The sequence below is a fragment of the Myotis davidii genome, unplaced genomic scaffold (genome assembly GCF_000327345.1).
Source record: "Myotis davidii unplaced genomic scaffold, ASM32734v1 scaffold556, whole genome shotgun sequence".
Taxonomy (NCBI): Eukaryota; Metazoa; Chordata; class Mammalia; order Chiroptera; family Vespertilionidae; genus Myotis; species Myotis davidii.
This window is the reverse complement of record NW_006287671.1, coordinates 180,492-202,298: the sequence shown is the minus strand read 5'-3', so window position 1 is coordinate 202,298 and position 21,807 is coordinate 180,492. Positions and strand designations below refer to the sequence as shown.

Below are 21,807 nucleotides of genomic sequence, written 5' to 3'. Positions count from 1 at the left end.
CTAAATAAATTGTACTATTTGATGCTGTATACTGAACATTAGTAATCTGGAAAAATAGACTTGAAAATGATCTAGCTATCACTACTATGTAAAGTTAGAGGTTTTAGGGTTTCTATAAAAGAAGATTTTATGTAATGAAGATTTATTTACTTTCCAAATTATAAAGACTTGGGGACCTTTACAAAAGTTTTTTCTAGAGGACTTGGATTTTATGAGCCAGTCAAAGTCGTTTTATGAAGGAGTTTGCCTCAATTTCAAGTTTTGAAAAAATGATTGTGAAGGGAGTAGAGGACCATAAAATACATTTTAAATATATCTTTGTATATCTTCAACATTAGCAACAGCAAAAACAGAATCTAAAAATGAAGCTGGCTTGCCCCAGACTTGAAAAGGACTTTCTCACCCAAAACTTGGTCTCCAGCAGGCCTGGAGTCCAAGGTCAATCTATATATTGACTTAATGAACAGAGAGGATCAATGACCTGCCTTTTTATTAGATTTGCCCTTCAGCCAAACTCTGAGTTGACAGTGGCATGTTCTTAACCTCTCCACCTCATTATAACAGGCAGACAGGGATGCTCTGTCCTCTGTTCCCTAAACATGTTGAAATAGCTGTCAGCACCAGGCTGATGGGTACAGGGGGAGGGGCATCCCCTCCAACCATCCTAGTTGCTGGTGCTATATCCAGGTAGCATGCTCACACTGGCTGTCAGTGTGAAGTTTTAAAAACTGTCCCTCAAAGCATAACAAGAGCAAGGGGATTACCAAATTAAAACATCAAATGAGTAAATAGGAGAAAATAACCTGGGAACTCTATGATATGTTCTGTATCACAAAAGAGAAAAAATAAAAAAGGAATAAGGAAAAATATATTTTTATGGAAATAAGTGTATGATACAGGGGAAAAAAGAGCAGATATTTTATAATTTCAACAAGATGTACTATTTTGCAAACACATACATAAATAAAGAGTACAAATAAATGAAACCCACAGTCAATGAAAGCATAATTGATTCTTTGAAGATTATGGTAAAACAGAAGGAAAACTTGAGATTGTTACATTACTGGTTCTTTTCTGAATAAAAGGCATAAAAAGATTATGCAGTATCTTTTTTCACTATTTAAGGAATACTTATAAGAAACTTGGCTGGGTAGCTCAGTTGTTAAAGAGCATTGCCAAAGTTGCAGATTTGATCCCCAGTCAGGGCACATACAAGAATCAACCAATGGCCCTAGCTGGTTTGGCCTGTGGACTTAAAGGTCCCGGGTCTGATTCTGGTCAAGGGCACATGCCTAGTTGTGGGCTTGATCCCCAGTAGGGGATGTGCAGGAGGCAGCCGATCAATGATTCTCTCTCATCATTGATATTTCTATCTCTCCCTCTGCCTTCCTCTCAGAGATCAATAAAAATATATATTTAAAAATTAATAAAGTCAATAAAAAGCTGTAAAAAAATCAATCAATGAATGCATAAATAAGTGGAACAACAAGTAGATGTTTCTCTAAAAAATCAACAAGAAAAAATTTAAAAATATAAGGAAATAGAAGGCATGAAAGTGCTAAATCCTTCTGTAATGGACAGTCAGTAGACAATATCTAAAATTGATAATATGCTTTAGAAACATGGGCATAAACACCTGAAGAAATAGCTAAAACATTGAAGATGCTTGTTTCTGGGGAATGGGACTCAGGTGAGAGGGTGGCTTTTTAAAAAATTATATACCTTATGGTTGTATCTATATATAAAAGGCTAATATGCAAAGTGTCCCCTCGGGAGTTCGACCAGGAGACTGGGAGCTCGCTATGAAGTGCGCTGACCACAAGGGGTGGCGTGGAACATGGCGGGTGACTAGTGGTGGCAGGGGGGTGCTGAGGGAGTGAGGGAAGGAGGAGGCAGGGAGGCGGGGAACCTGATTGGCCCTGATCGCTGGCCAGGCCTAGGGACCCTACCCGTGCATGAATTTTGTATACTGGGCCTCTAGTAAACATATAATTACTTTGATGAAAAAATATTTTAAAAATTAACTTAGTCCATAATTAAGAGCTCCATAAATCTGACTGGCCATATTTTTTAACCAGAATGAAATGAATAGAAACAAATTATATGTTTAAATAATAAACCAACCAAATCTCAAACTCTAGGAAATTTTAATGTAATTAATTCTACTATGTAACCAGGCCAAAGAAGAAAAGTTCAATATAGAAAATAAAAGAAAAATAGTGCCTCTTAAAACCTATGCTGTGTGGTCTGGTGTGGCCAAGCAGTATTTGGTAGTATATTCATTGTTTGATTTTTAATTAAAAAAAAAAGACATTAAACTTAAGATTTTAGAAAATGAAGTCTTCTTATATCTACCCCCTCCACCCCCCCCCCAAAAAAAAATCCATGGGAGAAAATAATGTAGAACCTAAGAAAATATTCATTTAGTAATTTTCTCTGTGTTTTTCCTAATTATATGCAATCTGGATTTCTAACTTTTTTTGGTTATTGTTGATTGTATCTTTTTAGGCCTTAAGCACAGATAGTTTGAAAATATCAACTTGCCTGAACTTGTTGGACCAAGAGTTGTCCAAAAAGAATGTGCAGCTCCAGAGTAGCACAGCTGAAGAGAAAATAAAGATTTCAGAACAAGTTCAAGCCCTCCAGAAAGAAAAAGATCAGCTACAGAGACGAAGAAACAGTGTGGAAGAGAAACTTAAAAATGGTAGCGTGTTATCGCCTGAAGTAAGTCAGTATTCTTTGAGACTCGAAGTGCTGTATGATGGACCACTTGGATGATTTCCTCCCTCTGTCACTTAAACATAAAAAAATGATAAATCTGGTGAACTTTGTTTCCTTGAGACTTTGTCAGATGAAATGAGTTTAACTGGCACCACAAGCCACGCTTGACTAGAGACTGCCATGTCCTTATGTAGAGGTCCATGAACGTGGGTGGCTTCTTCCTGGATTGCCAGGGGTTGGGAGACTAACTTTTCTGGAGTCTGGCCCTTCTCAGCTGGGTTTCTTATCTGAACTCACAAAACAGACAATGAGTTGAAGGGACTCTTTTTTTCTGATTTCTTCCAAAGAAGGCACCTTGCTTCTCTTCTGCATCTTTCTTGAATGATACGAGGCAATTCATTACATTCAATGGATGCCCAGGCATTAAGGATTAATTCTTTCTATTACCTTGGTTGAGAAAAGCCCAATGTTCAGGAGCATGTCCCTTCCAGATAGATGCATAAAATTCAAATCCTAATAAAAATACCCTTTAGTTAGAGTTTTCATTTAAGGGACCATATAGCTTCTCTCACCTTTATTTAGTTTTTAAATATGAAAAGGTATTTCATTCATTGGCTTTCAAATTGCCCCAGACTTTGTCTTTTTTCACAATTTTACCTCAGTTGGCAATGGTACCTGTACCTTACTTGATCAGACGATGATGAATTTTTGAGCCAGAGTTTTCTCTGTGAATATTTATTGGTGATGTCTTGTCATTACCAAAGCAAGAGAAAATTGCTAAGAGAAAGTGAGTGCTGGGAAACATGCACCTTGCTGAATCTTGTAGTGTTTTATATTAGAGAAAGTATGAGAGGAAGTTAAAGGGAGCTGGTTAAGAAGAAAGAGGAGAAAGGATTTCATGATACTAGATTATTGCTCATTGAGTTGATGAAAAGTGTTGAAAACTAAGTCGACTGAGGGCTATGCTGTTTTATCACTCAACGTAGATAGCTGTGCAGGGGATCACAGATTCTGGCTGTCCTCACAATTGTTTAAATTGGAGCCCAAGTTTGTAAATTTGAAGGTATGAGAGCCTAAAATACAGAGGAAAAAAAAAGTATTTAAGGAATTCTTGCCTGCCCAAGACTGTTACTGGGCCCAATGGAAGAGACAAAAAAAGCATTATGCTTCTCTTGAGAGATTCATACTCTATCTGAAGAAAAGAGAAGGATAAGAAAACCCTAAACCCTGAAGAACATAAATAAGCCATACTTATTACATTATTTATACAAAGCAATGCAGTGATCATGTGAGGGAAGATTATTAGGACAGTCTTGGTGGATTGGAAACGAGCTGGATTATGAAAAACATTATGTACTACACTGGTCAATATAGAAAAGGCCACTTTATAGATAGAACACTGTTACATAAGGCATAGAGATGGGAATGAGCAAATTATGTTTGCAGTAAGGTAAAATGGTCCATTATTGCCATCAAGAAAGTTTCTTCTTCACGTGGAATTCTTTAACTAAATACATGTGAAGTTTTGTGGTGAAAATAGAGGAGTGTGCATGCTACCAATGTAGCAGCCACTCTGGGTTGGTGTGAGGGAGTGATGAGCCTTCAGCATTCAGTGGGGTTCTATTTAATCGTGTGAGCTTCTCTACACCCTTCTTCCACACAGTTCTTTTCCCCTCCTCCTTCCTACATATACACACATTTATACATTTCTTACCTATAAAGGCTCAACTTGGCAGCTCAGGAAAGGAGGATGCTGCTGCTATATACAGCTCTTGTGTTCCCATTAAAAGTTATAAGCTGAGCCCCGCCCTATCTGGTTTGCTCAGTGGATAGAGCGTCAGCCAGCAGACCAAAGGTTCCAGAGTTTGATTCCCATCAAGGGCACGTACTAGGTTGCAGGCTCCTGCAGGAGGCAACCAATGGATGTGTCTCTCACATTGATATTTCTTTCTGTCTTTCCCGCTCTCTAAAAATCAATGGAAAAATATCTTTGGATAAGGATTAAAAAAACACACCCTATATTTAAATAAATAAATAAATGGATGAATGAATGAATGAATAAGCTGAGCCCCGCTGGTGTGGCTCAGTAGTTGAGTGGTGACCCATGAACCAGGAGGTCCTGGTTCGATTCCTGGTCAGGGCACATGCCTGGGTTGTGGGCTCAATCCCCAGTAGGGGGTGTGAAGGAGGCAGCTAGCTGATAAATGATTCTCTGTCATCATTGATGTTGGATTCTCTCTCTCCCTCTCCCTCTCCCTGCCTCTCTCTGAAATCAATAAAAACATTAAAAAAAATAATTACATAACACTACTGATTACCTATTTTTTAAAAAGTTATAAGCTGATTGTAATAGACACATTGGAACATTCCAAGCTCTGCTTCAAAGCCGAGCTGGAGCACAGATACTTTCTCCAGTCAAACCTTTCCTGTGTCATAAGACCCCATGACTCAGCCACAAGCACAGCCACAGGCAGAATCTCAGGCTGGGTCTGCCCGGAAGAGGTTAATTGGGAATGACCACAGGTTCTATTCAAGTTCCTTGCAGCAGCTAAGCAAGCTCCTGGCCCAGTGACCACATGGTTCTTTTTAGTTGGCTCTGAAATGGGCTCTGCTCTCCCCACGGTTTTCAATCCGAGATTAATATTCACAAAAAGACCTGCCAATAGCAGATGGTGGGGAACATGAAATGCTGATGTGACACAAGACAATAAAATCTAGGTGGAATGGTTTGCTGTTTTGATGTCTTTAAACTTGCTTGGAATTATTTTCTCTTTCCACAATAAATCAAAATATTTTTCTAATTTGGGAAAGTGATAGGTTTTAGATCACTATACACTTTAATATAAGCAAATCACTTCCTTTGGTAAAATTCAGAAACTAAGATTTTAAATAATTTTTTTTAATAATGCAGAGTAGTTGCCTAGTAATTGAGGTAAGCTTCCAATTTTATGTTTTAGGATTATAATTTATATATGTATGTTCTAATGTGCTTGCTCAAAACTTTTAGTTTTGTTTTCTTTTTGTATTGATTGGTATGTGTGATCCAAAAGGTATGGAGACCATTGCATTAGATTTCTATTACTCTCAGATCACTGACCTCTGGACCAGCAGCAGCAGGGTCACCAGAAAGCCTGTTAGAAATCCAGAGCCTTAGGCCCCACCCAGACCTGCTCCTTGGTACACAGTCATTTTAAAAAGTGCTCTTATGATAAAGGATACTCAATTCTTGGTAATCGATGGTATCAGTTGTGGGAAATTTTCATCCTGGGACAGTTTCCCATTGCCACTCATCTTGTCAATCTATACCTATTGCTGGGTTACTGGGACCCACAAATATTTAGACACTGCCCATTGGAGCAGGCTGGTGTCAGGGTTCTATAGTTGCTGTACTGTCGTATAGTATCTTGGTGCTTCCTTAACTTGGATCCAAAACTGTAGGAATTATATTTGCACCTAATTGTTCCCAGCCATATATAAAGGCCAACGATTTCCACATTTGTTTTTGGTAAAATTATAATCACACTATGCATTCATGAGTCAAATATGTTCTTTGGATAACTTACTTTTATTTTCTGGTTCCTGATTCATTCAACCTAGTACTTTTCAGGATTTAAGTTTATTTTTTCTTTCTTATGGAGTGATTGTCAAATCATCAAGTTCTTGGTGGTTAGTGATTGCACAGAGAAATAAAATGGCTGTAGAACACTTTGTTCAAAATGGCTCTTTCAGGATATTTGATAAACTAGCTTTTAAAAATAAGTATTATTTGACCTTTCACTGGAATAGGTTGTTACATACTATTTCCCTGAATTTCAGAAAAGGAGCTCTGAAATCACTCTGTTTTTTAGGTAGATTAGAAGTACTGACATTATTTTCCTGGAAATGCTGGGGAGAGGAATGGAAAGAAATACTTGGGTCACATAACCAAGACTTAATGAAAAAAATATTTTTTATCTTCTTCTTTCATCAACTCATTCAATAGACAATGAGTTTAAACTGTGTGACATACACTGTGCTAGGCAACCAGGGCATGAATATAGACAAGATACTCTGCATTCAGGAACTTAAAGTAGAGGTAACCTCCACCTGACAGGGGTCCTCAAACTTTTTAAACAGGTGGGTAGTTCACTGACCCTCAGACCGTTGGATGGCCGGACTATAGTTTAAAAAAAAACTAGTCGGCTGCTAAGCAACAGGCAGCAGGGGGCAAAAACATCCGGCGGGCCAGATAAATGTTTTCAGCGGGCCGCATGTGGCCCGCGGGCCTTAGTTTGAGGACCCCTGCTCCACCACATGTACAAATATACATATATATATATACTGAGTGGCCAGATTATTATGACGAGTGCCGCAGTATTGAAGGCAAAAGGTAGCCCAATGAAGGTACTGATGGGGTGGTCATAATAATCTGGCCACTCAGTGTATATCAAGGTTTTGGCAAGTCTGAAATAATTTCTTACCAAGATTTGGATCCCTCCCCCCACATAACATGTTGTTTGGATAGTTCAGAGAACCACTAGATTTTCTGATAGGTATTCATCATATTTCTTTCCTATAAAGGAAATCTCTGGCATATGAAAAAAATGTTATGCTGCCATATTTTCCCTCCAATGATGTCTCTTATGAAATGTTTCATGTCCTTAAATCCTCACTACTTTTTTTAATGCCATATTGTTTTTCCCTTAGAGAGACAACTCTGGTTACAAGTTCTTAATTTATCCTGAATCTTATTTATTTTTCCCCTCCTAGCAGTATATTGTTTTAATAGATGTTTGAAGAAATATCAATGGGTCTCCAGATCTCCCGGACACATAATATATACTTTAGGAGCTAGGGAGGGAGATGTATTACAAAATAGCTAATCCTGTGGACTGAGGCTTGGTGTTCAGCATTTGCTGTATGACCTTGGGATGTTCCATAACTCACCTAAGCTTCTGCCTCTTCCATTTTACTAATAGATTTATTGCAGGGATTCAATGATTATATGTTATATATGTGTATATCAACATAAGCACTGTGTAGCATAGGACGCACTCAATAAACATTCTTTCCTTAAAGTTTAGAAGAAAGGTAATGCCCATTAGACTCAAATACAGCAGGTCCTTGAGTAATGTCATTTCATTTGAAGTCATTTCATTATAATGTTGATGGGAGCGGGGAGGCATCAATTCCAGGCCGGGGTCACTATCTATTTGGAATTTAGTCTGTGAAGGTTTTCTCTTTGGACTCCGGTTTCCCCCTACATCCCAAAAGCTGTGCACATTAGATGAATACATGTGTCTAAATTGTCCCAGTCTGAGTGAATGTGGGTGTAAGTGTGCCCTGCAATGGAAGAGTGTCCTGTCTAGGGAGGGTTCCCACCTTGCACCTTGAGTGTAGACACAAGCTTGGGCCATGCATAACCCTCAACTGAATTAGTGGGTTGGAAAATCATTATCTTACTTGTTTTTATTAATCTTCCTTAAATGTATGTATAGCTCACATTTATTTCAATGTTTAATATTAGAAGTGTTTTGGGTCTTTATTTAAGGGTTTGGTGATGTTTTTGTGGCCAGGTATATGCCACATGGACTTCACTCTTGTTTATATCAATTAGCATATGGTAAAATTGGTTTTGTTATACATTGTTTTGCTTAAAGTCGCAGTTTCCAAGAACCTATTGACAACATTAAGTGAGGACTTAACGTAGCATAGTAAGATCTTGGTATGTGACAAAGTCCAAGTTATACTATTTCATTTAAAATTAATGATTTCTGCCCTAACTGGTTTGGCTCAGTAGATAGAGAATTGGCCTGCAGACTGAGGGGTCCCAGGTTCTATTCCAGTCAAGGGCCCATGTCAGGGTTGTGGGCTCGATCCCCAGTAGGGGGAGTGCAGGAGGCCGCCGATCCATGATTCTCTCTCATCACTGATGTTTCTATCTCTCTCTCCCTCTCCCTTCCTTTCTGAAATCAATAAAAATATATTTTTTAAAAATGATAAAATAAAATAATTTCTATTGTGTTATATGTAGGAAGAACATGCTCTTTTCCAACTTGAAGAAGGGATTGAAGCTTTGGAAGCTGCAATTGAGTACAAGAATGAAAGTATCCAAAGTCGCCAGAACTCGCTCAGAGTTTCATTTCAAAACCTCTATCATAGTGAAGCAAACGTCTTGGAAAAACTAATTGCCCTGAATCCTACTGAGATTAGAGCTATCCTTTTCAGATATTTCAATAAGGTTAGTTTTTGAGAGATTGAGGATTTTCTTCTAAAGAGGGGTCAAGATGCTTACACATCTTACATATTTAGAATTTTTAAGTAATTAAAAGACATAAAAATGGTGTAACTCCAGATTTAAGCATGATTCCTCTTTACAGTACTGCATGCTGTCATCTGAAAGCTTTGTGGTTATCCAAGAATGTACGCCTAACTTGGTGTGGTTCTTAAATTTGAAGGGCCTTCTGAAATAAGAGCTTTTTGAAGTAATTTTTAAAATCAAAGAATTTACATTCCTCAGTCACTGCTTCTTAATGTTTTCTAGATTTGGATATTGCTAATAAGCACTCATGAAAAATCAAGGGCCTCCAAGTTTGGGTTACCTTTCTTTCATTATTGTAGGAGAGGGGTACACATTTTTTTCTTCATAACCTCTGAATTGATATGGAGCTGAAGTGGTACATCACTGGCAAAGACAGTAATAGAGATTTTAGCACTAACCTGAATATGCTTAATATGAATGAAAATATTTTATACTAGAGGCCCGGTGCACAAATTCGTGCACCAGTGGGGTCCCTCAGGCTGGCCTGTGGGATCAGACTGAAACTGGCTTTCTGACATCCTCCGATGGGTCCTGGATAGCAAGAGGGTGTAGGCCAGGCCGAGGGACCCCACCACTGCATGATCAGAGCTGGGGAGGGACACAGGAGGTTGGCCAGCCTGGGAGGGACCACAGGAGGGCTCCTGGGAGGGACCACAGGAGGGCTCCAGGGTGTGTCTGGCCCGTCTCACTCACTCCTGATTGGCTGGATCCCAGCAGCAAGTTAACTTACCAGTCAGAGCATCTGCCCCCTGGTGGTCAGTGCACATCATAGCGACTGGTCAACTGTCTGCCCCCTGGTGGTCAGTGCATATCATAGCGAGTGGTTGAGTGGCCTTAGCATATTATTAGCATATTACACTTTGGTTGAACAGATGACCAGACACTTAGCATATGTTAGGCTTTTATTATATAGGAATTTATATGTATTTGACAATTTACTGATCCAGAAATGCTTTGTATCATGGAGAACTATATCCATCTTTTTTTCTAATGTAATCTTTAAAAATATATATTATGAAGTGTTAAACAAGTAGATAACTTTTTTCTCTGAAAAGTATATGCAATTTAAGGGAATATCAGACAACTAATGAGCAATAAAACACTGAAGTTTAAAATAAAGTTCTAATTCTGTTACACAAGTTAAAAAGGATGAGAAATGAATAGAATTGTTGTGCACTGCTCTCCTCTTGGATAATTATTGTCAGTAGTAAGCTGCTGTTATTGGTGAGAGTGCATTCTATTGCTGGGTGTGTGGAGGGCAGAAAAATGGTGGGGTACTCCAAAGGTTTTGATATAGATAACTTTTTTGTGGTAATATTAGAGTAAGTGTTCTTAACCCAAAGCGTCCAGGCTAAGGTCAGTGGATTTTCTGATCCTGAGAACCATTGGGAAAAGTATTTTTCTTAAAAGGTCATTATACTATTAACAAGCTCTGTGACACAGACATTTTTGCTTCATATCAATGCAGAGAAGAACCCAATGGACTAAATAGACAATCTAAAACCAAACTCGGTATTTAGAGTTTTAAAATTTTGTCACTTATTTATAACATCCATTATGGACTTCACATGGGGAATTATCTGGCTATTATCAGAGTCTTTAGCTTCTTAATATCTTCTTAGACTAGAGAAATAGAATTATAGGATTATAAATGTAAACTATAATAATAAAAGCATAATATGCTAATTAGACTGGAAAGCTGTGGCGGGTGGAGGCAGAGACAGCTGACAAGGGCCGTGGTGAGGGTGGGGGCTGAGCCTCTTGCACAAATTTCGTGCATCGGGCCTCTAGTAGGATTATAAATGTCTAAGAAATGTTGGAGGAGCAGTTAGTAGAGCACCATTATACTGAAATAAAGTTACTACCAATTCAGAATCCCAACAAGTTCAAAAGGCTGTTAGGTTATTTTGTGGGTCTGTTACAAAGCATTTGCCTAGTTATACCATGGTGATTAAGGAAGTTCATCTTACATTATCTAACAGAAGTAGATTAATCTGTTGTACCTAAGACAGACTGAAAGGTCAAAAAATGTATTTTCTAGGTGGTTAATTTGCGAGAAACTGAGAGAAAACTACAGTTACAGAATAAAGAAATTAAAATTAAGATCCTGGAACGGGATAATATGGTTCGTGAATTGGAATCTGCACTGGAACATCTGAAATTGCAGTGTGATCGGAGACTGACCTTCCAACAAAAGGAACATGAGCAAAAAATGCAATTGCTGTTACATCATTTCCAAGGTACCTGCCTGCCCTCTTGTCAGTTCTGTATAGGTGATATGTAGGAGGGGGATTTGGGAAGGAAGATAGAACAGCATTTGATCACTTAAAAGTCCAGCATCTATAAAGTTACTACTTTTCATGTTTTTCTGCTTTCCATGTTTTGGTTAGCACATGTTGGGATAACTGCCTTTGATGTGGGGCTATTCATGCTTGAAATGCTACCCCATGTGCTTATCCCCACTGTCACACACAAGAACTGCTGCAATCCTGTTACTTTGTTGTTGGTCTAGTTTTTACATAGAGTTGTGGAATGACTTCTGGCTTTGTGGTGTACAGTTGAAAAGTTTTTATCTCCTAAGGATATAATAGTTGGTTTTTAAATTACTTTCCCTTCATAAAATTAAAATGATAGGCTCTGTCAGATTTCTAGTTGTATTTCTTGTTATAATTTTCAGCTGATTATAACCTTTATACATTAAGGTTATATCTTAGGTCAAAATTAGAATGCCATTGATGGACACATACTGTTACCAGTACACAATAGTTCAACCATCAACTCTGGTGTGGAAAGAGCTGTCATAGCAGTCAGTCCTCACATTACCTGGGCATATAGCTGGTACACAAGCAGTTGCTATGACAACAAAATCACTGCCCGGGAATACTGGTAATGCTTCAGTCCAGGCTGCTTAGCTGCTTAGTCTTGATTCTTATGCATCTATAGCTGGAAATGCATTTAAAGGGATCTGGAAGAAGCAAACCAAGGAAGCAGAAAATTGGAAAATATGTGAATTTGAGTGCTTAGGCAATTTGCCTCTAAGTTAATTCTATAACCAGTTAATTGACATCCAGTTGCCTGATGACAGGATCCCTCACATCATAATCATTCAAATGTGCTCTGCTTATCTTAAGACTCTAAAAGTGGTATTTTAATATAAATTTTAATGTACAGGGTGGGGCAAAAGTAGGTTTACAGTATGGAAAATAACATTAATAAATAAATAATAATCTATATATATATATAAGCCTAAGCAACCATTATGACTGAATGACCAGAACGACCAGTCAACCAGTTGCTATGGCACGCACTGAACACCAGGGGCTGATGCTCAGGAGCTGTCCCCTGGTGGTCAGTGCACTCCCAGAGCCAACCTTCCGCAGCTGGCCAACCTCCCGCAGTCCCTCTCCCCCACTGGAAAACCTCCCGCGGTCCCTTCCCCTGGCCGATCCCTCCCCGCAGCCAGCCGGCCCTGATCTGCCCGCACCGATCGGCCTGGCCCCGATCAGGACTGACTGCCAGCCAGGCCTAGGGACCCCACCCATGCATGAATTCGTGCACCGGGCCTCTAGTCCTTCCTATATAATAATAAAGGGCTAATTTGCAAATAGACCAAATGGCAGAACAACTGGTCACTATGATGTGCACTGACCACCAGGGAGCATCATACACTCAATGCAGGAGCTGCTCCCTAGTGGTCAGTGCACCAGAAGCCAGGCTCATGGCTGGCGAGTGCAGTGGCGGTGGCGGGAGCCTCTCCCGCCTCTGCTGCAGCACTAAGGATGTCCAACTGCCGGCCTAGGCCCACTCCCCATGGGCCTAAGCCGTCAGTCAGACATCCCCTGAGAGCTCCTGGACTGCGAGAGGGCACGGGCCAGGCTGAGGTAATACCCCCACTCCCCCGAGTGCACCAATTTCATTCACTGGGCCTCTAGTATAAGAATAAACTCTGTGTCACCTACTCAAAACTATAAACTTACTTTTGCCTCACCCTGTTATTATGCGATGTCCTCTTTTTTGTTGTGTCTTCCTTTGTAATTTAATCTTTCTAGCTTCTTTTGACTTTGTTTTTGGTTTGTTTGTTTTGAGGGGTGTTTTTGTTGTTGTTATGTGGTTTTTTGTTGTTTGTTTGTTGTTTTTTGTCGTATATTTTCTGGGCTTATATGACTTTTCATATGCCCACTGTTCCTGATATAAACTTGAAGATATTGATGTAGCTGATGGACAGAGTTCCAAATGTGAACTTTGTATAGAAAAAACCTTCTGTTGTTCTAAGAATAAATCCTAGTTAGTAGCTATTCAGAAAGTGCTTATGAATCATAAAAATGTGGTAAGGTGACTAAGGTATCATTCCTACTTTGAAAAATTTTGGAGGCAGAAGAATCCAAATTGTAGGTGGAAACATATCCATTCAGGTAACAGATACATTGTAACATAATCTGACACTTTAAATATGAAAATACATAATTTTCAATCATTTATTTTAAGCTGATTTTAAATGTAAATTTCTATTTTATAGAGCAAGATGGGGAAGGCATTATGGAAACTTTAAAAACATATGAAGATAAAATCCAACAGGTGGAAAAAGATCTTTATTTCTATAAGAAAACCAGCAGAGATCTTAAGAAGAAACTTAAGGAATTGTTAGGGGAAGCAGTTTGGAGGCCACCGGTACCATTTGAATGTAAGCATTTAATGCTACTTGTCATGCTAACAATGTTTTTCTAGCATTTGGTAAAGTCCATCTAATTTGTAGTTCAGCTTTTCCCAATTGATTTGGTTATTTAGGATTAGATATTTAACTTCTATTTGACTCTGTAAGTGAAAGTAGTTCTCTAGTCAATGTATAAGATAGAAAGAACCGCAGGGAAAATTAATAAATGAATAAATGTATATGTGTGAAGGAAACTACACATATTACTTGCCATATGCCATAGGCTTTTGTATTCCCTAACCTAAAATAACTCCCTTCCACTCTCTCTCTATAAAGATCAATGGGAAAAATATCCTCCGGTGAGGATTAAAAACAAAAGATATGATTTCAGCAAATTTACTATTCTATTTTGACCCATCTTAAAAACTTTTTTGTCTATAAAAAGTGATATATAGTAATTATAGAAAAATTTGAAAAATATGGCATAAAAACACACCCATAATTCTATTCAAAACTGTTAACATTTAGTATAATTCTTGTCAGTACTTTCCTCATGCTTTAAAAAAAAAAAAAGTTGGAATCATATTGGAGATATAGCTTGTATTATATCTTACCTCAATATGTTACTCTAATAATAATAACATTAAACAAGATTGGTTTGAATTATAAAATATAGCAACTTGCCCTTGCTGGTTTGGCTCAGTGGATAGAGTGTCGGCCTGTGGACTGAAGGGTCCCAGGTTCAATTCCGGCCAAGGGCACATGCCCAGTTGTGGGCTCGATCCCCAGTAGGGGGCGTGCAGGAGGCAGCCAATCAATGATTCTCTCTTATTATTGATGTTTCTATCTCTCTCTTCCTCTTCTTTCCTCTCTGAAATCAATAAATACATTTAAAAATAAAAAAACAAAAACATCACTTAAAAAAAATAAAATATAGCAACTTAAACATATTAAATTCTGAGTTTTCTAAAAAATACTATATAGTTAGTATCCTAATCTGTAACAATAAAAGCATAATATGCTAATTAGACCAGATGTCCTTCCATACGTCCTTCTGGACGACCTTCCTGATGAAGCCAGGGCTACGAGAGAAGCCCGGGTCCTGGATGCCAGAGGGAAGCCTGTGCTGGCAGCCGGAGGAAGAAAGGCCTACTCTTGCACGAATTTCGTGCATTGGGCCTCTAGTTAATACATATTAATTGGTATTCGGTTCATTAGTTTTTATAGTACTCTTTTCATTGTCTGCCTATTGGGCTTGTATTTATCTTCTTTAAGTATTTTTAGCATTTTCAAATGCATAAAAATTAATCTTTTGACCAGAATATTGTGGTCACTTTTTGGTTATATCTCTGTATAGTGCAGTGATGGTGAACCTATGACACGTGTGTCAAAGGTGACACGTGAACTCATTTTTTTGGTTGATTTCTCTTTGTTAAATCGCATTTAAATATATAAAATAAATATCAAAAATATAAGTCTTTGTTTTACTATGGTTTCAAATATCAAAAAATTTCTGTATGTGACACGGCACCAGAGTTAAGTTAGGGTTTTTCAAAATGCTGACACGCCGAGCTCAAAAGGTTCACCATCACTGGTATAGTGCATCTGTTTTTCTCACATATTTTATGAGAATAGAATCAGTTTATATAGACATGCAGTCTATGTTCTTGTTTACATATTTCAGTCTCTATCCTAATATCACTTTAAATCACTATAAAACTCTGTGCGGATACTAGAATCAAAAGATCTGGGTTTAATTAAACAAGAAAAAAAAAAGATCTGGGTTGGACTCCTAACTTCTTATTTTACTAGCTGTGTGACCTTGGGTGAATTCATCTTTCTCTAATTCGTTCCCTAATGGTAAAATTCTGGAAGAGGGAAACTTTCTATTGTGAAGAATCCAAGATGGGCTTCTCCAGTGAGCCCATCTGTGTTCTTCGCATGTGCCACTGTGACCTGGGCATTAGGATTTTTAAAACTTCCTATTGACTTTAATGTGAAGCAAACCTTGGGAGCACTGTCTGTGGTCAGCTGTGTGAGGATCTGCTAGTTCTATGTGAGGATCTATGTCATTTGCTCATTCAGGTGTTTTTTGAGAGAATTTTAAATACTAGAAACAAATTTTGTTTTAAACCAGGAGTCACAAACTAACATGCCTGCAGGAGCCAGGGAAGCCAAGGTGAGCAGAGGGGACTGCAGCTGTTGTTTAAGTGGGCAGGGGCAACTCTGCTCCAGTTGCTGTTCAGAAATTGTCAGTTCTCTTTCTTTTTCTAGAAATGTTGGAAGTCTATATTTTTATATGAAACTTTCCAATTTTCAAATTTTGGGTCAGGTATTATTTTATAGGCTAAGTAAAACCTATCTGAGGGTCAGATTTGGCTTAAGAGTTGCCATTGTGCAACTCCTGTTTTTAAACTTGATGTTCATAGGACTAGAAGTGTCCTAATTGTGTGTCAACATATGTTAAAGTTGGCATTTTTCATTATATGAGGTCCAGCACCTATATGGGCTTCCCTTAAGCAAGTTCTTGTGTTTGCTGTTTGATGATTCTATAACTTGAGAACCTCAGGCTTTGTTCCAGCAGAGTGTCCCTCAGTGAGGGGCTTTGCTCCCATCTCCATTTTGATAATAGAACCCCAGAGTATATTCAGAGAGTAGAAACCTCCTATCAAGACTAGATTTTCACACATATAATGCCAAGTCCCAGAAGTGTCGCTGGAGATATGGGGCAGAGACAGTATTCTCCAGTGCTGGCTTCACTTAGCTAGGATTTGGAACGTGATCACCAGTGGCAATCCCAGTGGAGGGCAGGTTGGAAGGGAAGCAGAGAGGCCCAAACACTTCTGTGTTTCCAGGGAGTACCAAAATCACTAACAGACTATTTCTCAACTTTGTTCCAGAGCAAAAGTTCTGTTATTCACATGCAAGATGCCTCAAAGTAAAATCAGAATAGTTCATATTCACACTTATATTTGTCTAAGAAATTATTTAACAAAAAAAGCTGAAAAACAATTTGTCAGTGATAATAATATAATTAGTGCACTTGAAAACCTATATAATTTTATTAACCGATGTCAGCCCCAAAAACTCAATAAAAAAGAAAAACACTAATGTAATCATGTTAGGGTGTCATGACAAATACCTGCTTTTGAGGAACTCTCTAACTTTCTTTGCTTTTTGGATTATTTTTAGATCATGATGCTGGAGATGGAGTCCTGAACCCAGAAGAAGCAAGCATGGTTTCAGAAGAATTAAAATGGGCATCCATAACTGAAAGTATGAAATTAAGTGGAAGTTTTGAAAGAGAATTAGACAGTTCAGCAAGCAGTTTAAGAACACAACCAAATTCTCAGAAGCTCTGGGAAAATGGCCCTGAATTACCTCCAATTTATGGCTCTTTAGCACCCGCTAGTGGACATCTGTTAAGCGACGAGGATAAAACAGAAATAGATGAAAATCAGTTAAGAAAATCTCACAGTCAACCATCACCCCAAATTCAGCCAATGGGAAATGTGGGACCGCTTCATGGTGTCATGCCTGTAAAGTTGTGTCGCAAAGAGTTACGTCAGATTTCTGCCTTGGAACTATCATTACGACGGTCCAGTCTTGGAGTTGGGGTTGGATCTATGACTGTCGATTCCATTGAAATAGCTAGGAAACCGAGTGACTTAAAAACTTAGGTAGTTATTCATAGAAATTTTAATTTGCTTTTCCATAATAACCAAACACACATTTTCCAATACTGTCAAGTAATGGAACATTTAAATTTTTCCACTTACAAATTTGTCTAAAATTCTTCTCCAGGCATATTTGAAGAACAAGATAAAGAATAGAATAATATCGCTTCTCGGCCTTTTGGCTAAGATCAAGTGTAAGAATAGAATAATAAACTGTATATCCATCAAATGTATATTATTATATAATATGAAAGTATATTATGTAAGTATGTTATAATGCAATAATTATATCTTATAAATTTGTGACTGTTATTTTCAAATACAAGTTGTTGGTTTTTTGTTTTTTTTTAAAATGATCCAGTTAAATATTGCTTAGGTCAGAGGGAAAGTCACCTTCTGCATATGTACTGACACAGCTAAAAACCTGTGCCAAAATGTAGTCTGGCAACTGGTTAGATTTGTGGATTAAGGTTAATTTATGGTCCTTAGAACCCACAGAGGTTGAGTGATCAGTCTTGATTCTTTAAACATGGCCTCTGTTATTTTTCTGGAATAGTATTTAGAATGTTATAATATTGGTTTGATAATATTATGGAATACATGTTTTCATTTCTTTCCTGCCCTATCCAACATCTCTCTCTCTCTATGCTACTAAAAATGGGAGAAATTAGTGCAGTTCTATGAAACAGGGAAGCAATAATAGAATAACACTAAAGCATTCTAACATTTCAAGGAAAATATATCTGGTCACATGAAATCTATATATATATAAAACCCTAAGTGACTGGTTGACCCTTCCACCAGTTGCTTTGATGCGCACTGACCACCAGGGGGCAGGTAGATGCTCAACGCAGGAGCTGCTCCCTGGTGGTCAGTCCACTCCCACAGCTGACTGACAGGCGCCAGATGCCAGGCTCATGGCCGGTGAGTGCAGCTGTGGCAGGTTCAGCTGCAGCAGGCGCAACGGGGCTGAGATGAGCGGGAATGGTGCCCAGCCTGGGCTCGGACTCCTCCCTGGCCACCTGCTGCTTCACACACTACTACATTCCTCGGGGGATACTGGACAGCGGTTTCTGCCTGATCCCCACAGAGCAGGTTATCAGGCTGAAACCGGCAGTCTGACATCCCCCGAGGGATCCCAGATTTCAGATTGCAAGAAGGGCGCAGGCCAGGCTGCGGGACCCCACTGGTGCAGGAATCTGTGTACCGGGCCTCTAGTATACCTATAAAGCTTGAAGTCGAGCCAGAAGATCTTTAACTAATAATATGATGCACTTCATCTGAGAATTTTCTCTACAACCTGTTTAGTCAGGCTTTGCACCCAGACAGGCCAGACTACATTGGGGCTGTAAGTAAGTAAATGAAAAATTTTCTTCAATATTTTTTTGGTTTAAACCTTATATAATAACTTCATTTGGAATTAAGAACTAAACATTGATTTGCCCAACATAATACAGTTTGCACTTTTGCACTATATTTTTCAATCACATAAAATATCCCGTTATAATGACCGGAGAGATATTTTGTTACTTTTTTACTTATTTGTGATTTTTATCTCTTTTCCAAAGTTTCACTTAGAATAAAGTTGTTTCTTTAATGTTTGGGTGGGATGGTAGCAAAAACATCCTTACTTATAGATGCGTACTCAATGAGTCACTCACTTCCTTGCTGACTCGATTTTTTTCTTATCTGGTGCTGCTATTTTTTTCTTTTGCCCCTTTCTCTGTTGCTGTTGAGCCTGACCATCTTACCTAATACCCAAACTATTACCCTGTGCTCAAAGACTTAATGGTTCCTTTTTTTAGTTTCTAGCCCCTAGGGCAGGGGTGGGCAAACTTTTTGACTCGAGGGCCACAATGGGTTCAAAAGCATGGATGGAGTGTCTGTGTGAACTAATATACATTCAAAGTAAACATCATTACATAAAAGGGTACCGTCTTTTTTTTTGTTTTTTAGTTTTATTCATTTCAACCCGCCCGAAGGCTGTAGTTTGCCGGGCTGCCCTAGGGAATAGGGTCCCCTGGTCCCACAGCTATAGGAAAAGAAAACCAAACCAATACAAACTTCTAAATTGACGAATATTTTATATATCTCTTAAGCATGGTACTAAAATTCACTTAAATTATGGGTTAGACTTCTGTGGACTTACCTGGGAAATGAACTACAGTTTTATAACATTGGCCCAATGAGAAACTGCTTCAAACAATGAAATTATAAACTATCTTGGAAATTTTGTTTTTAACGGACTATTTGAAGTCAGATACTGGTTTTAAGTGAGTCTCCTTCTTCTGCCTTTGTTTTGTATGATATATATTTAATGTCTATACTATGTAATGTGTAAATATATAATGGCAAAATCCAGTGCCTTAACAAAGCATAGCAATTATATATTACGCAGAAGCCCAGTGCACGAATTCGTGCACGGGTGGGGCCTGGCGGGCCCGCCCTGATGGGGCTGATCGGGCTGGGCTGGCCTGGGGGAGAGGCCTCGGGCAGTTGGCCGGCCAGCCCCACCCCCTGGTTGAACTCATGGTTGAACTCCTAGTCGACGGGACAATTTGCATATTAGCCTTTTAATGTATAGGATAAATACATATTTATTAATGAAGGTCCCAATTTTAAATAACTTAGAAATAATTCATGTGAGAATGTATTCTGATACTGGAATCCTGCTTGCCCAAGAAATTGACACATATTTGTTTTATCTGTGGCAATATAAACACATTTTCTGAAAGCCAACTCAAAATAAGAAGTTATATCCAACCAACAGTGATTAGATTTGATAATGCAAATGTGAACTTACTTCAAGTAGCAGAGGTACAGATTTTTCCTTCCTCCAGTTAAACATATATCCTTTCTATGCTATATAAGTACAGAAACACACACATATAAATAATATCCTGAATAATACATTCTGGAAGTGAACCTCTTATCATTTTAGTTTAGTTAGTGCCCTCACAAAGGAAAGAAAAATTAGGGCATCTGCTCAAGGCAAGTAAAATTATTTTTTTACAGATATTACTAATAAGTTTTACTTTTTATTTCACATGATTTCTTCAGTCTAAACATTTTATCATTGTGTTTGCCTTTTCGCATGTATATAAAATGTTTATGGTTTTCTTATTGTTGTTCGTTATGGGTACCTCCCACCATACCCATACCAGAGCCTTTGAAAGAAGACATGCCTGCATCCAAAAAGTACTAGTTCCTTTCCTATCTCCAGAATGTTATAGGTAACAGTGTTGGAGAATTCTCTAAGTATAGGTAACCATGGGCATAACAACATCAATGAAGAGCTTTTGTGCTTTAATGTTTTTCTTTTGCTAATTGTTTTTTCTTTTTCTTTTTTGGTCCCATGATTCTTATCTTTATGAACTCAGGGTTCAAGGTGTCAGCTAAAATAGACATGGTCTTCATTAAGTGAACTTGATTGCCACTAGCCAATTGGCTTGTTTGTATTGGTCCAGGTCAATAAAGTGATAAATCCTTATTCAAGAATGGGTGTCTTATATGAAAACACACACACACACACACAAACAGGTCTTATGCTAAGTCTTAGAATGAAATGCCTAGGAGTCAAATCCTTAGTGGTTCTATAGCCTACACAAATTCTTATGCATTAAATGCAAGTGTGACATATTTTGCTCTTTCAATTATTTTCTTAGGCACAAACTTGTGACTTTAAATCACTCGAGTATCGATATGTGAATGTTCGCTGTCTATAATATTTGTAAGCCCATGTCTACAAATCCTCTCTCAACTTCACTGCAATTTTTAAAAATATGCATTATGTATATTTTATTTTATTTTTAAAATATTTTTATTGATTTCAGAGAGGAAGAAAGAGGGACAGAGAGATAGAAACTTCAATGATGAAAGAGAATTGTTGATCAGCTGCCTCCTGCATGCCCCCTTCTGGGGATTAAGCCCATAACCCGGGCATGTGCTGTGACTGGGAATCAAATCATGACCTCCTGGTTCGTAAGTCAATGCTCAACCACTAAGTCACACTGGCCAGGCCATTATGTATATTTTACATTTAAAGTTATTACACCTCTGGCCAGTTAGCTCAGTTGGTTAGAGTGTTGTCCCCAATATGCCAAGATTGTGGGTTTGATCCCTGGTCAAGAAACATAGAAGCAGCAGCAAATGAATGCATAAATACTAGGTGTACCAGTTAATAATGCAGATTTTTTTCAATAGATGGAGTTACACATATGTTAACATATATGTGATTTGATATGTATGATATTTTGTTGTATTGATAGCAAGCTTCAAAACTTCATGTCAAATTTGCTGAAGGTATTAACATCATAGATATTTTTACGCTTAAAAATGTCGAATTTTGTACCAAAAAAAGAGCATTTGCGAGAAGTTTTAATTCATTACTTTGAAGAAAAAGTTATATACTTTGCGAAGCTTATGGTGAACATGCTCCATCTCAAAATACTTGTGAA

General features: G+C 38.2%; 1 protein-coding gene and 2 long non-coding RNA genes across 3 annotated transcripts in view; 1 reads left to right on the top strand and 2 right to left on the bottom strand.

Moving 5' to 3' along the window:
• Positions 1–17,507, top strand: part of KIF27 (kinesin family member 27) — a 69,717-nt gene extending 52,210 nt beyond the window's left edge. The window contains exons 12-16 of the mRNA XM_006759473.2: positions 2,509–2,724; positions 8,735–8,941; positions 11,064–11,262; positions 13,539–13,703; positions 16,866–17,507. Coding sequence (XP_006759536.1) covers positions 2,509–2,724; positions 8,735–8,941; positions 11,064–11,262; positions 13,539–13,703; positions 16,866–17,353 — 1,275 coding nt within the window. The 3' untranslated portion in view covers positions 17,354–17,507. The remainder of the gene's footprint in view (positions 1–2,508; positions 2,725–8,734; positions 8,942–11,063; positions 11,263–13,538; positions 13,704–16,865) is intronic.
• The window catches only part of LOC107182420, a 37,878-nt gene that overhangs the window by 4,832 nt on the left and 11,239 nt on the right, over positions 1–21,807 (bottom strand). The gene's annotated exons all lie outside the window — the stretch shown is intronic.
• LOC107182419 lies at positions 17,287–20,938 on the bottom strand. Its single transcript, XR_001513140.1, has 3 exons — positions 20,172–20,938; positions 18,533–18,536; positions 17,287–17,297 (listed from the first exon to the last, which is right to left on the bottom strand). It is a non-coding gene; the product is annotated as an uncharacterized LOC107182419 (long non-coding RNA).